Source organism: Amphiura filiformis, chromosome 11 (assembly GCF_039555335.1).
Source record: "Amphiura filiformis chromosome 11, Afil_fr2py, whole genome shotgun sequence".
NCBI classification, from domain to species: Eukaryota; Metazoa; Echinodermata; class Ophiuroidea; order Amphilepidida; family Amphiuridae; genus Amphiura; species Amphiura filiformis.
The window spans coordinates 14,240,300-14,257,186 of NC_092638.1; the positions used below are offsets into that span (position 1 = coordinate 14,240,300).

The 16,887-nt window shown below is 35.7% G+C and overlaps 1 protein-coding gene across 1 annotated transcript in view; it reads left to right on the top strand.

Annotated features, from left to right (window-relative positions):
- LOC140164392 (chromosome transmission fidelity protein 18 homolog) overlaps positions 1 to 16,887 on the top strand; it is an 80,632-nt gene that overhangs the window by 4,129 nt on the left and 59,616 nt on the right. Inside the window, exons 2-9 of the mRNA XM_072187671.1 lie at positions 733 to 1,062; positions 2,084 to 2,457; positions 3,239 to 3,325; positions 4,059 to 4,108; positions 7,721 to 7,850; positions 9,207 to 9,365; positions 10,502 to 10,632; positions 15,380 to 15,503. Coding sequence (XP_072043772.1) covers positions 733 to 1,062; positions 2,084 to 2,457; positions 3,239 to 3,325; positions 4,059 to 4,108; positions 7,721 to 7,850; positions 9,207 to 9,365; positions 10,502 to 10,632; positions 15,380 to 15,503 — 1,385 coding nt within the window. The remainder of the gene's footprint in view (positions 1 to 732; positions 1,063 to 2,083; positions 2,458 to 3,238; positions 3,326 to 4,058; positions 4,109 to 7,720; positions 7,851 to 9,206; positions 9,366 to 10,501; positions 10,633 to 15,379; positions 15,504 to 16,887) is intronic.

Consider the following 16,887-nt stretch of genomic DNA (forward strand, 5'->3'; position numbering starts at 1 on the left):
TTAAAGAACGTCACAGGCTATTTGAATTGAGCCGAAAAGAGCAGGGGATCATCCCGGTACTGTTGACTGTACTTCAAAAATACACTCATCTACTCTAGGTTCCAGAGTAAAAATAAGTACTCTTGTCTGTACGCAGTGTGCTAATACTAAATACATATGAGGGAGGCTACGTAAGAAGAAGATAGGATAGGAATAAGCAGAAATGGTTCTTAAAATTACAGTTACAACTTACAAGGTTACAGTACCGTACACAGTTTACATTTTTGCCAAATTGGTGCCTCCGCTGAAACGAATTACGACAGTGAGAGAATCAGAGTAGCCTGCTCATTGTGTACGCTACACAGAGTAAAATTTGTATGCAGTGGCGTAGCATGGGTAATCCGATTGGGGGGGCACCGACCATGATTGGGGGCACCGGGTCTGATTGGGGGCACATCACCCTCTGATGTGATGTAGGCTTGTCCTGCTTAATCGGAGTACAGCATCCAGATCCAGATCCACCGTTTTTTGGCAATTTTCCTACATAGATGGGATTTTTAAAATTTTGCAATCGATTGGGTGGCAAATGCCCCCCGTGCCCCTATGACGCTACGCCACTGTTTGTACATGTACATGTGCACTTTTTGTGTCTCTCTTTGACTACATTGTATATAGTGAAAGAGAGAAACAGAAAGTGCACATACACATGGTATGGACTAATTAATGATGACATGTTTGATTAATTTTCTATAGATTTCTACCAGTCATCACAGCCCATAAAGAAGTTACCATCCCAAACAAGTGCCAAGCAGAAAAATATCAGTAAAAACAGTTTGCAGTCAGGCAATGCGTCATCAGTGACCAACAGTAAAGCGCAACCACATGACGATGAATGGGATATTCCTGATGACCTGCTTGCTGATGCAGATGGGTTTATTCAAGCAGAAGCTGCAAGCACAGCTGATGTATTGTCGACTACCAATCAAGGACAAGAGAAAAAGTCTAAAAAGAGAGACATAGAAGAATTGTTTGGTGCACTCTCTGACAGTGATAATGAACTAGTAATTGATGCACCCATTTCAAGTGAGTGCTATAGTGGGAATTCCAATTTAATGAACACAGCTTTCAATAGTGTGATGATTTTGTGTGTACACTGCGCGGTGTACGCCAGCGTGCGCGACTGTGCGTAAGGCGGAAGTGAATCCAACCATGCCAATGCATGCGTGATTGGTTAGCATTGTATCCACGGTTGTGCGTTCGCGTTGTAGTTTGAAATACGCAATATACGATCGCGGTTGGATCGAGTACAGCTGTTGAAAGCTGCATTCATTTGAATTTGAATTCCCGGTATAAATGCATGTACATACATTATGTGATCAATGGGCAAGACCTCTAGAATGACGTGGTAGGGTAAGAATAAGGATTAGGATTTGGATTGTGGTTAAGGGACAGGTAGTGACTACTGTTTAACTTTACTGTGCTCCAATTCACAAGAATGTTTGAATTTCAAGAGGTCCTACAAACAATGTGTGATGTTAGAGATTTAATATGTCGTGCAAGATTGTGCAATTTTGTGCTACTTTTTGGCCCGCATGCGTTTTAGGGCTCAAGCAATTTTTGGTAGATACATGTATTAGGTAAGTGCTGCCTAGATTTCAAAGATGCAGGCTATGGAGCATATATATAAAATTAAATATATGGTCACCAGAACCAGTAATTGGCGAAAAGTTCCAAATATTCTTGGAATTATGGGCTTGGAGCCAAAATTTGCCGACTTTGAAGCTAACTTGAACTTATTTGGACAAAGGCTCTGGGAACATCAAATTGGGGATCTCTGCAACATAAAAAGAAGTTGATGGGGGTCTCTGCAACTCACAGCTTGAAAAAGAGGGCAGAACTACTTTTTAATATAGCACTAGGTATAGATCCCCACCCACTTTGGCCTCCACATTGCAACTGTTTGGGCATTATGTTATGGTAATTGGCTATTGGCTGCAGTCTGTCCTGGTTTTTAAAAGAAAATTTTTTAGAAACCATACCATATTTTATGCATTGCATAATTTACTTTACCGGTACCTAATTGTTCTTTTTTCCTTCCAATCAGGTCCTCAACCAAAAAGGGCACGTAAGCTCTACTCCCAAGATAAAACAAAGAATAAGGAAGAAGTGAAAAAGAGCAACAAAGTTAGCGAAACCAAAGACCCTGCAGATGACTTTGAGATAACGCCTCCATCATCGCCAACAGCTGATGAGAAAGCTCTTCTCAAAGTCCAGATGCTTCGTACTCGTAAACAGAACACTACAAGCAAGACATCAGTGCAGCCAATTGTCCCGTCTGGTTTAGATTTCAGGAGAAATTCTATTCGCAAGCAACGAGTTCTGACTAGGCAACCAGCAGGTGCATTTGTGGCGGTGACTAACCAAGATGGCCGCCGTGTGTACCTGAGTAAAGTTGAGAAAATCTCTGGTGATAGAGAGGTAAATCTTTATGCCAAGGATGCATTTTTGTGTTGCTCAATCATAAAGGAAATTTTGGTGCAAGGTTTTTGTTTTATCTCTCAAAGATGTAATCAAGCCTGGAAAAAATGGGGAAATCAGGAATCTCATTCCCTGAAATTTTGTAATTTGGAGGAAATTATGCTTTTTTTGGATAAAGAAATACATAAAACATGGTGGGAAATTCTGATATGTTGAAGGGAAATTTGTCTACATTCCTGGGAAATGAACATTTTTATACATGTAGGCCTGCAAGCAATGTAAGCCACTTTCAAGAAAGCTTGCAAGCACTATACTATAGCAAGTGAAGGATGGAATGTGCAAGAGCCGCAAGTTAATTGTCCACACTCAAAAAGAAAAGCAGAGCAATGGAAGGAATTTTATAATCTGCCATTTTGCAGTTTTGAACAAGTAAATAAGGTTTCTCAATTATATTCGCTTGGGGGCTATGGGGAGCCAAATCCAATTAACAGATCTTTGTTTCAGGGGCAAATACACCTTTGTTAGCTGTTTATTTAATTACTTTCAGAGTTTTTCTAGATGCCAACCACAATTAGTTGGCAGGCTGGATCTGGCTTGTCGGCAGCCTTTAATAGTGAGAAACCCTGGCTTGATTAAATAAAAATTGGTACTCCAAAAAGCAACAAGCTAGCTTTAACAAGAATTTGTTTATACTGTGTCTGAAGGTGCCACAAAAACATTGGATATAATTATTATGCACAACATGCTACTATCATCCTGTTTCTTTGGCATATTTTTGCAGGGTGGGAAGAAAAGCGTCTTCAAACCAATGCCTTTACAGCTGCTGGCAACATCCATGGGAACTCTTAAACTGCAGATAGAAAGAGAAGTAAGTTGACTGTTAGTGTTTATGTGTAGTCATCAATGTATGGTCTGGGTGGCTTTCACAAAGTGTTACAGAGGTGCTACTTTTTAGATTTGAACCTAAATTCAGGTTTTTATGAGGCTAAATTCCCGCATTTTTATTTTCTGCCCGTTTTGAGGCTTGTTGGCCCACATTCACATGTATGCTTTTTCAGGGTTTCTCACCAGTTTCATGTTTTTTGAGTGAAACTGGGTGGCATCTCTGGTGTTACAACGCATCATACAAATAAGTTCCCAATCCTGAACTTCAAATCCAATTGCAACTCATCCGTAGGATACATATAGTTGCAATGGATTTGGGCTTATGATGGGTTAAGGTAGAGACCTACAATGTGTAGATTCCACCGAACCTTCATCAGGCTTTGATGTTTGAGGAGAGCTAGAGCGATTGCTCCCCATCACTCCCCTCAAATAAAGTCGAGGAGAGCTTTTTATTGCTTGCCTACCTTTTGGTGTGTCAATAATAACCACATATATACAGTACAGTATGCTCTCCAAGTGCTCTCCTGTAGCACTCAAGGAGAACAATTAAAAGCTCCCCTGCAAATTTGGTAAAGCCTGCTTCATGATATATGATAATATTTGCTGTAATTATGCAGGATAACTTGAGCAGGAAATATTGATGAACCTTGTTATTATTGATAGATGAACCTTGCTTTTACCATTCAATATCTCTATTTACCAACTTAAAATTACAGAAACATCAACAAATTATCAGGGAGGCTGAAAGGCTTTCATCTCAAATCAAGTGAGTATTAAATCTATGAACTGTAACACGGTCGGATAGTTTCCCTGGACCTGACCAGACCAGGCGGCTATTCTGCAGCTTGTCTTTACTGTCAATAGCAATAGATTGTAGACTCATGTTTGAGGATATGAGGGTAAAATTAAAACAGAAAGAAATGTATGTATATGATTTTAATCCTGTGCTTAGGCAAACCATCTCGGAAGTCCCAACCGTATAACTTTTTTTTTGAAAAAAGTTTTTCTTTACAATTTTTCCAAAAATGTCAAGAACTTTTTGTCTGAAAAAGTGAAGATATAAAAGTGATGTTGTAAAATACCATTTCCTGCTTAGTTTAATTCCCCAAGTCTGCCGGACATGCACATGTCAAATATATTAAGATTCACCTTGAATTTGTCTTTGTTGGAAAGAGTTTAGTGTGAGTGTTTTACATACATACTTCACATTATACTTTTGGTAGGCCTACTTGAAAAAAAATGTAAGAAGAAAAAAAAGGAAAAGAAAAAAAAAACTTTTCCCGACCGACGGACCCAAGCAAACAATTTTGTTTTGGCCTTATTTGTCATTTGTTGAAACAGTATGGAAGACTGGTGGAAGTCATCACAAGGAAGATTTTTAGAAAGTCCTTATCTTTTGAAACAATATTAGAAATAGTTAAAACATGATTGACAAGTTTGTATTGTCAATACATTGGGCTGTTCCAGTTGAAATCCATACACCCCTGTGGAAGACATGACCTTTTAATCTTCCACACTGAATCTGTAAGGCCAAAAAAAGTCGTTTGCTTGTCCTCATCCGACCGGCAGTCCCGACCGGAGAACTTTTTTTTGAAAAAAAAACAGTTTTTTTTTTTTCAATTTTCCCAAAATTGTCATGAACTTCTCGACTAAAATACCATTTCCTGCATGTTTCACCATGTCCAGTCGTACTATCATACTCGACGTCTACACAAGTAAAACACTGTTAAACTTAAATATGCAGTATTTTAAGTCTGCCAGATATACATACATGTCAAATAAAGTAGGGTTTACCTCACGCTTGAATTTGTCTTTGGTGGAAATTCTTTGGTCAGTGAGTGTTTTACATACAAACAAGTACTTCACATTATACTTTTGGTACTTGAATAAAAGATATAAGAAGAAGGAAAAAAACTTTCCGACCGACAGACTCAACTTCTGAAAGTGATTTATGGACAAGCAAACATTTTTTTGGCTTAAGGGGTGGGGTATGAACCTTTGGACAGTATTTATTGTGGGACATTAGAGCACATCAGACATATCAAATTGAATTCTGAATACGAAGAATGTCCTTCTGATATCAAATAATTTTGATTTTTGAAATTCGCAATGTAATACACATTTTATGGCAAATGATTAAAATTGATATTTTTGATATTTAACAGTACTCAAGTAAACTTTATAAATCTGATGATTTATACTTAAAGTGTATGTAGGTGGGATGAAAAGCAGACGATCAATTGAAAATTTTGACTTTTCGTATTGAAGATATGGATTTTTTCCTAAAATACCAAAAACATTAGGTCTTTTGGGAAAAAATCCATATCTTCAATATGAAAGGTCAAACTTTTCAATTGATTGTCGGCTTTTCCTCCCAGCTACATACACTTTAAGAATATATCATTAGATTTATAAAATTTACTTCGAGGACTGTTATATCAAAAATGTGAAAAATATCAAATTTTAATAATTTGTCATAAAATTTGTATTATATTGTGAATTTCAAAAAATGAAAATTATTTGATATCAGAAAGACATTCTTCATATTCAGAATGCAATTTGATATGTTTGATGTGCTCTCATGTCCCACAAAAAATACTGTTGAAATGCTCAAAACGCTCATTCCAGATCCCTTAAGTGCTGTGAAATAGGGATTGGTTACTTATCCTCTGAGCAATATTTGATTCACATTATTATTAAAACACAAACACAGTTGGCAACTACCCCACAAGAGAAAATAATATTGTAAATATTGCCAAAAAACAAAAACAAAACAATTATGGGTCGATTTCTGATAGAGTAAGAAAGATTACATTTTTATTACAGAATGTTTTATACACAATTTAATTGTTATTCTTGTGGGGTTTTTTTTTCCAGATTTTTAGAAAGTCCTTATCTTTTGAAACAATATTAGAAATAGTTAAAACATGATTGACAAGTTTGTATTGTCAATACATTGGGCTGTTCAGTTGAAATCCATACACCCCTGTGGAAGACATGACCTTTTAATCTTCCACACTGAATCTGTAAGGCCAAAAAAAAAGTCGTTTGCTTGTCCTCATCCGACCAGCAGTCCCGACCGGAGAACTTTTTTTTTTTTTAAAAAAACAGTTTTGTTTTTTTCCATTTTTCCAATATTGTCATGAACTTCTCGACTGAAATACCATTTCCTGCATGTTTCACCATGTCCAGTCATACTATCATAATCGACGTCTACACAAGTAAAACACTGTTAAACTTAAATATGCAGTATTTTAAGTCTGCCAGATATACATACATGTCAAATAAAGTAGGGTTTACCTCACGCTTGAATTTGTCTTTGGTGGAAATTCTTTGGTCAGTGAGTGTTTTACATACAAACAAGTACTTCACATTATACTTTTGGTACTTGAATAAAAGATATAAGAAGAAGGAAAAAAACTTTCCGACCGACAGACTCAACTTCTGAAAGTGATTTATGGACAAGCAAACATTTTTTTTTGGCTTAAGGGGTGGGGTATGAACCTTTGGACAGTATTTATTGTGGGACATTAGAGCACATCAGACATATCAAATTGAATTCTGAATCGAAGAATGTCCTTCTGATATCAAATAATTTTGATTTTTTGAAATTAGCAATGTAATACACATTTTATGGCAAATGATTAAAATTGATATTTTTGATATTTAACAGTACTCAAGTAAACTTTATAAATCTGATGATTTATACTTAAAGTGTATGTAGGTGGGATGAAAAGCAGACGATCAATTGAAAATTTTGACTTTTCGTATTGAAGATATGGATTTTTTTCCTAAAATACCAAAAAACATTAGGTCTTTTTGGGAAAAAAATCCATATCTTCAATATGAAAGGTCAAACTTTTCAATTGATCGTCGGCTTTTCCTCCCAGCTACATGCACTTTAAGAATATATCATTAGAATTATAAAATTTACTCGAGGACTGTTATATCAAAAATGTGAAAAATATCAAATTTTAATAATTTGTCATAAAATTTGTATTATATTGTGAATTTCAAAAATGAACATTATTTGATATCAGAAAGATATTCTTCGTATTAAGAATGCAATTTGATATGTTTGATGTGCTCTCATGTCCCAAAAAAAATACTGTTGAAATGCTCAAAACGCTCATTCCAGATCCCTTAAGTGCTGTGAAATAGGGATTGGTTACTTATCCTCTGAGCAATATTTGATTCACATTATTATTAAAACAAACACAGTTGGCAACTACCCCACAAGAGAAAATAATATTGTAAATATTGCCAAAAAACAAAACAATTATGGGTCGATTTCTGAAAGAGTAAGAAAGATTACATTTTTATTACAGAATGTTTTATACACAATTTAATTGTTATTCTTGTGGGTTTTTTTTTTCAGGAATGCAGTGGAAGAGATGCATTCAGATGATGACAGTGATGAGGAAGAAAGAAGTGTGAAGAGGAAAGAGCCTGGTCTCTGGGTGGATAAATATGCACCACATAGATACACTGAACTGCTTAGTGATGATGTAAGTATTCATGCAATGTCTCTGGGTGGATAAATATGCACCACATAGATACACTGAACTGCTTAGTGATGATGTAAGTATTCATGCAATGTCTGGGTGGATAAATATGCACCACATAGATACACTGAACTGCTTAGTGATGATGTAAGTATTCATGCAATGTCTCTGGGTGGATAAATATGCACCACACAGATACACTGAACTGCTTAGTGATGATGTAAGTATTCATGCAATGTCTCTGGGTGGATAAATACGCACCACACAGGTACACTGAACTGCTTAGAGGTGATGTAAGTATTCATGCAATGTCTCTGGGTGGATAAATACGCACCACACAGGTACACTGAACTGCTTAGTGATGATGTAAGTATTCATGCAATGTCTCTGGGTGGATAAATATGCACCACATAGATACACTGAACTGCTTAGTGATGATGTAAGTATTCATGCAATGTCTCTGGGTGGATAAATATGCACCACACAGATACACTGAACTGCTTAGTGATGATGTAAGTATTCATGCAATGTCTCTGGGTGGATAAATATGCACCACATAGATACACTGAACTGCTTAGTGATGATGTAAGTATTCATGCAATGTCTCTGGGTGGATAAATACGCACCACACAGATACACTGAACTGCTTAGTGATGATGTAAGTATTCATGCAATGTTCCGCAGCGGTTGGTACTAGTGATGTCATCGACATGTAATTATGTCGACATGTTGTCAACATAAAAAATATTACCGTCAAATACATAATCAAATCGGTAACTTGCCACTACAAAATTAATCCACCATATCATTATAATCTTATGCTCAATTATTACTTTTTTGTGTACCTAGAAGTTATTTCATGGTAAATAATGCTGATCTTAAGCTTATCTCTAATATTTTTAATGACTTGTCCTTGTCGACAAGTAGTCCATGCTTGTCGACAATCAGGCAAATTGCTTTGTCAACAGCCTTGTTGACAATAGCCCTAGTATCTGGTGAGCAATGGGCTATTCCAGTTGAAATCCACACTACCCTTGTTGAAGATTTTGGAAATATCTTCCACAGAGGGGGAGTATGTTTTTCAACTGTAATTGGTCAGAGTTAATCATTTTGAAACCCATACTCCCCTGTATTATGGTTATATCTTCCACAAGTGAAGTGAATATTTCAAATGGAAGTTACTCAATTATCTATTCTATTCAAAACTCATACTCCCTCTAGACTTTAGCTAAATTTTCCACAGGGGTAGTGTGGATTTTAAAAGGAAAAGCCCAATTGATGTGAAGTCTTATACTGTCCTCATTTTGGTATATTCCATATGTAACGCCAGATTCTTTTTTATATTTATTTGTATTTTAGGGTGTAAATCGGAATTTACTGTTTTGGTTGAAACTTTGGGACCAAGTGGTGTTTAACAAAGAAAAGATAGTATCAAACAAAACCAAGAAGCAAGAAGAGAAGAAAAACAAACAGCCAAATTTCAAAAACAAATGGCAACAGCAGCAGAGTGTCATTGAAGTAAGTCACGTCTTAAACTGAATTTATACTCGATCACAAAGGATGTTGCTTTTATGAGTTGAAGAAATTTCAATTCTGAGCGATGTCTCCTGTTACAGGAATCTGTCAACCAATCATTTTCTAGCTTTTGGAGATGAATTAATTGAAAGCAATAATTATTAACAGCAATGGATGTCCTAAATGTATTTTATGGTATTATGAATATTTCATTGTCTGCATCACGGTCGCTGTGATAAGTATAAGTGCAAAAGCGATGAGTGTTGCATTGTAAAATTCAGCCATTGCCCATTGCTTTTCAAATGTAGTACATTGCAGTTAGTGATCGAGTATAAGTTAAGGTTAATTAGTTAGCATGTTTTGTACAGACGATTATATTAAAACAGTGTGTCTTAACATTAAGTGACCAACATCAGCGATTTTATGTATTTAAAATGTAGTTGCAACTGCTCTAACCATAGATTAAAAACACGTAGATTGGAATGTTCCATGCCTGTGCTCTAAGCGTACTCAAATTCAGCTGACGCTGGCTGGGATAGAGCTCAGACCTGGTGACATCACTCATATGAGCGTCACAGAACACTCATCAAGTTGTCAGCGCTTATGCACAGACTCTCCTTGTGTACACGGGTGCTATTTCCGCTGTTTTGAGTTCGCTTATGTAAATAAATGCAGATATTTATATAGCGCTTTATGCCGTAAACAGCCTCAAAGCGCTTTACATTTATTCCGCCGTCATTAGAATGTGTCGGAACTACGTTTGCAGCCTACAAGTGGCGCAGGGTCCATCAGTACAACGAATGTGACTATCCCTAACAGCTTCCCATTGCACCTGGGTGGGGTGAGGCAAGCAAGGTAAAGCGCCTTGCCCAAGGGCGCAACACGGTGGCGGGACGGGGATTCGAACCCACGCACGTCAAGCAAGCTCTCAGATTATGAGTCAAAGGCCGTAACCACTGAGCCACCGTGCCCTCTGAGCCACCGTGCTTACTCACCTCTTATCTTCCACCCCCATAGGCAACATGCTTACCTTCCGCAGTATGGCTCTAACAATTTGGAAATAGTCAGGTTCTGAAAAGGTTGTAGTAGTAGTTGATGTGTACCAATAACAATGAGCTGTTTGTCTTTTACTTTCCCAGGAACTAGATGAGCACAAAAGGCCAGTATTTACGGTAGCTTTGCTGTGTAGCCCATCAGGTCTAGGTATAACAACATTAGCTCATGTAATAGCTAGGCCCGCAGGTTATAATGTAGTGGAAATGAATGCAAGGTAATTATATATGTTGTGTATTTACATAAATAGAAAAAAGTACTTTCACCTTAAAAAAGCGATTCATATATACCTACCATATATTGTTTATAATAAACGGCCCGTGCCTTACATTTTTCCAAGAGGGTGTGCGTTTATTAGAATAGAAGTGAATTTTCAGTGAAAAAATCAAGACGGAATTGCGCGGAACATGATATTTTTGTGGTAAATACAATGAAATTACATCTGTAAGTGCATTATCAAACAAGAATGTGATCTCAAATTAGTGAAATTCTACCATAATTTGGCACTGAACTGGATGGAAGTTTGAGTCAAAAAAGGTTTTGTCCATGCAATTTAGTGATTGTCACTGACATGACTGATGCAAGTTTTAAGCTTACTCACATGATATATGGCATATAAATTTTTGTCAATTTTGCATTGAAAAATTGGAGGGGGTATCATTTATAGAAGGGGTGTTTAATACAAATAATATTTGGTATGTTTCATCTGTAATTTATTGAAGACAAAATAAGGGTTACGGTTCGCTATCTCTAAGGTTCGCTATCTCTAAGGTTCGCTATCTCTAAGGTTCCTTATCACTAATTACGAAAAAGGTCCGCTATCTCTAAGGTTCGTTATCACTAATTTCGATTAGGGTTCGCTATACCTAAGGTTCGTTATCACTAATTTTAAATAAGGTCCGCTATCTCTAATTTTAAAAAGGTCCGCTATCACTAATTTATTGAAGGTTCGCTATCTCTAAGGTTCGCTATCACTAATTTAAAATAAGGTCCGCTATCTCTAATTTTAACAATCCCGGTATCCCTAAGGTTCGCTATCTCTAATTTCAAATAAGGTCCGCTATCTCTAAGGTTCGCTATCTCGAAGGTGCGCTAGCTCTAAGGTTCGCTATCACTAATTTTAAATAAGGTTCGCTATCTCTAATTTCAAACAAGGTTCGCTATCTCTAATTTATAATAAGGTTCACTATCTCTAATTTTAAATAAGGTTAAGCTATATCTAATTTTAAATAAGGTTCGCTATCTCTAATTTTAAATAAGGTTCGCTATCTCTAATTTTAAATAAGGTTCGCTATCTCTAAATTTAAATAAGGTTCGCTATCACTAATTTCAAATAAGGTTAGTTGTCTGTAATTCCAAATAGGGTTAGCTATCTCTAATTTTATATAAAGCTCGCTTCATATCTGTAATTGAAAATAAAATTAGCTATTTTAAAATAAAGCCCGCTATCTCTAATTAAAAATAAGGCCGCTATAACTAGGCCCATCTAATTTAAAATAGGACCCGTTATTTCTAATTTACTGTAAGGTTCGCTATGATCAGTAATTTTATTTTAATAAACATGATAAAGTTTGCAAGATCGCTAGTAATGCATTACTACATTATACTGGTCCGGTCCGAACAACCCAGAAAGAGATTTGAATCAGTTCACCGTCGCGTACCAGTATAGGCCTATAATTGATAGCCGATCGCGTTGCGCTCAGGTGTTGGGGATATATGTTGTGTCCCCCTAAGAAGTAGGGGGTCGCGTTTTAGGACATTAGTCGAGTTACCTCCAACTTTATAATAATATTGTTGATATCATAAATCAGAACAAAATTCCGCATATCTGAAAATGACACCACATTTTTAGGTATAGGCCTACTTTTTAAGAAAATTAGCGACAGATTTGCCCGTATTTAGACCCTACATCTGACTGCTAACCACGTTTTGAACTCGTATGTTCATGCGCACATAATCGTAAACATTGCTCAAATTTTCGCATTTTATTTTCAAATTTATAGAGATCACATTCACAAGATCTGTAAAACACGATTTTATGCAAAGTTGGGACTATAGACGAATCCAAATACACGCACCCCTACACCTGACTAGCAGCCTTTATTTGGGTCCCCGTCGGCTACAATGCATCCAAAATGTGAAATGATTCGGCCTTGGCGGAAATTTTAAACTGCATTCCATCACCCGTTTTACACCTTCCGCGAAAACACAGGTAGACAAAAGAAGTTTACAACACAATACAGTTCCAACAGTTGTGCAAATAAAAGCCGCCTTACACCTAGAGAAGGTCGAGGAGGGTTAATAGAATAATACAATAGAGATAATTCCGCAGGTAATCCCGTCGCATCTATTCATAGATGTACAAATGGATGAACAAAAGGACTAAGTATATGAATAGATGCGACAGGATTACCTCTATTGTATATTATTATTCTATTAACCCTCCTCGTCTTGCATCTTCTCTAGGTGTTAGGGGCTTTATTTGCACAATCGGGTGCTCAAAACCCCAGGTTGGTGCTAGCGGGAAACCAAAGATGGCCGACCAAATCCTGACCATGACTTGGCTCGTTGGATTCGTCTATAGGCGTGATAAACTTTTGCCGGAAACTGCTTCACAATCATTAATTTTTGGGTTATTTTCTTTTATATATACTTTAGACACGCTGGCGAATTCAACGCATTATAGTTGCTGATTTGCAATTTTCATGAAGATATCAATAGATGTTAGGAATAAAAGTCGTTTGAACATCTTTTACAAAGTACTATCATCAAAAATTGAAACACAAACAGGCCTATCCCACCCATCCAGCATCGGATTTAACCTGTTTTGTCCAATAAGCAAATGTGATGATTGACTATTTGAAATTAAATTTTAATATAAATTCAACTTTGATTATTAGTAATAATTTGGAACACACTAAACATTGGTATAGATAGAGCAAACTAGAAACCTATATGAATTATTTAAAAAAAAACTTAATTTTTATGCAATTTAATCAAAATCGAACGCCAAAACTTGAGTTTAAATTACAAAAAAAAAATAGTTAAAACAGCTAACAATAACATTGAAAAGTCTCTTTGTAATTTAAACACCAATAAACATTGTTTTCTATATGTTTAAACCCTTCTTTACTCATATTAAAAGGTTTCTAGCTTCTTCCAAAATCGGAGCTGTTATTAAATTGGAAATGAATGTAGGCCTATTCCCGGCTGAAACGCACGTACAGCGAAAAACTGTGGCGTCCATGCACGCGCTTGTGGATGTCCTCATTTTTGCACGTGCATTTTAAATAGATAATGACACGAAAACGCATGGAAATGCTCCTTAAATGGTACATACCACCCAAAAAAAAACACTTTCCACAGATTTTAGGTGCTAAATAGGGGTCGCATTTTTAGGTCATACGTCGAGTTACTTCCATCTTTAAATATATCATTGATATCATCAAAATCAGAACAGGGGGTCCTTTATGCAATTTATATCTTCCAAACAACATGTGATGGAAAGGAAAACAAGGATTTTTTCCCAACAAAAGGGGTCACTTTGGGGTCAGTGTCATTTGGAACATCCTACCATAAAGCAGTTACATCAATAACACATCAGGCTTCAGATCGGCAGCTTTACCAGCCATCCGAAGACCGCAGCCTGCTGCTTCCATCAACAGGTGGTAACTCCCACATCAATTTTATAGTAGCAGGCCATGAAAATATGCGTGACAAAATTCTCTATCTATTGACTACTTTATCTTGTAATTTAGTTTTAGTGTGTTTAAGAAACGGCTTTTTTTTAAAGAGTTTGTGTACTTTATGTGTATATTTTCACCCGTATAAACAATTCAACTCGAGGGCGCCTTTCCCGCTTTATTTAAAATAATTTTTAAGTCAGAGATAGTGGGCTAATTTAAATTAGAAAGAGCGAACTTTATTGAAAATTAGAGATGTATAGTGGGCTTTATCTAAAATTAGGAATAGCGGGCGCTATTTAAAATTAGAGATAGCGGACCTTATTTGAAATTAGAGATAGCGGACCTTATTTGAAATTAGAGATAGCGGACCTTTTTTAAAATTAGAGATAGCGGACCTTTTTTAACATTAGAGATAGCGGACCTTTTTTAAAATTAGAGATAGCGGACCTTATTTAAAATTAGTGATAACGAACCTTAGGTATAGCGAACCCTAATCGAAATTAGTGATAACGAACCTTAGAGATAGCGAACCTTAATTAATTAGGGATAGCGAACCTTATTCAAAATTAGTGATAGCGAACCTTAGGTATAGCGAACCTTTATTGGAATTAGTGATAACGAACCTTAGAGATAGCGAACCTTCAATAAATTAGTGATAGCGGACCTTATTCATAATTAGTGATAGCGAACCGTATTTTAAATTAGTGATAGCGAACCTTATTTAAAATTAGTGATATCGAACCTTAGAACTAGCGAACCTTATTTTAAATTAGTGATATCGAACCTTAGAAGTAGCGGACCTTTTTTTAGGTATAGCGAACCTTTTTCTCTATTAGAGATAGCGGAATTCTGTCTCCATAGACTTTACACGTTAGTGATAGCGAACCTTAGAGATAGCGAACCTTAGAGATAGCGGACCTTAGAGATAGCGGGATGTCACCAAAATAAGTATCTTACACATGTGTGTAGCTGGATGTGACCATAGCTGCTCATCATGTGATAGTTTTATACAACTTAGGTTGCTTAAAATAGCAAAAATAGTCAATAATTATTGGCCAATCAATTACAGGAATCTTTGTTTGAGTTATAAATTGCAAATAAAGATGTCTTGTGGCCACTAGTGTTTGAGCAATTGGGATCTTCATTCATCACACAATGTGGCCAATACTGAAAGGTCAAATTACTTAACAATGAACTTGAGGCTAGTCTTTTAAAAGTCTGCATGGATTGTACAAGAGTTTCCAGATTAAAATAGCTGTCTTTTTTCAATTTTTGCAGTGATGACAGAAGTCAGGAGGTTTTCCGTACGAGGCTAGGGAATGCTATTCAAATGAAATCGGTGCTGACACCAGACAATAGACCCAACTGTCTAGTTATTGATGAAATAGATGGCGCTCCTACAGTAAGTCACTTGTCAATAGCAGGGATGCATGGTTTAACAACATCCAAACAAGAAAGAATGAACAGTTTACCAATTCAAGAGTGTTGCAATTAAACATGACAACAAATAAATACAAATCCCAACCGGCACACAATTTCCCAACTTGAAATAAAAGCAAGTGAATGTGCCGACATGGGAATCGAACCTTTTTTTTTTTTTTTTTTTATTCATTTTGCTTTTAGATTAAACAGGACAAAAGACAAATAACTTGAGAAAAAATAAACAAAAGATAGAAAGAATAAAAACAACACACACAAAATACAAAAGCATCTCTTATATCACTAGTACAATACAATATTATGCATATTTTTAAATTCGTTTAAATACTTTGTTTGTCCGTGGGCACATGAGAAAGACAATAATAATTAATATGTTATATTTATATATAATTACTTTGTTGTTACATTATTTTCTTACACAAAACCTTCCCATTTCATACGAAAGATATTCAATCTATTTATTCTCTGAAAACAAGCTTTTTCTTCTTCAATTTTTTACTTAAAAATGTGAGAACGTGGCGATATATGGTTTCTCATTTGAAAACCTGTTCCTAAATAAATAATACTTAGCACTCAGAATAATATAGTTAAGCACTTTGAACCTTGAATGTCCTTCCAGTCCCAAAATTATATCTTTATAACATAGATGTATTCGAGTCTGTATCTTTCCATTTAACCATGTCTCTATCTCCATCCAAAATGGGTTTATTTGATGGCATTCCCAGAACATGTGATCAATTGTTTCTTTATTTTGACATAAATGACAATTTTCGTTCTCTTTCAGATTAATAAGCTTTAAATAACTATTGCTTGGAATTATTCGATGAAGGATTTTATATTGAAAAAATCTCATTCTTTCTTCAGTGGTAATTTGAAAAGGTAATGTCCAAATGTATTCCCAATTTAGATTACCCAAATGATCAAACAAACGATCATAATAATTCTGATTTACTGGTTTTGTTGATTGTGACATGTTAAATTGTTTAGATACATCACGAGTTGTTAACTTCTTTACTTCTAACGAAATATTTTTTTCAATACTTTTAAGTTTTCCCATATCTGTTTCAGAAAGTTTCTTTATTTCTAATTTCCATTCCCTTGGTAAACTATTTATAACACCGTAATATGTTACAAAATCAATACATCGTCCATATTTTTCACAAAGCTTTTCGTATGAATAAAATGAACCTTTATCATCTAATATATCTTTAATCTTTATTAGTCTTGTTCGAGCTCTATTAAGAGACTTGTTTACATCTTTTGAAAACAACTTGTTATAACTTAGTGGCATATGCAATACATCTTCCAAATTGATTGTTTCTTTGTTATTACATTGTTTAAAACTT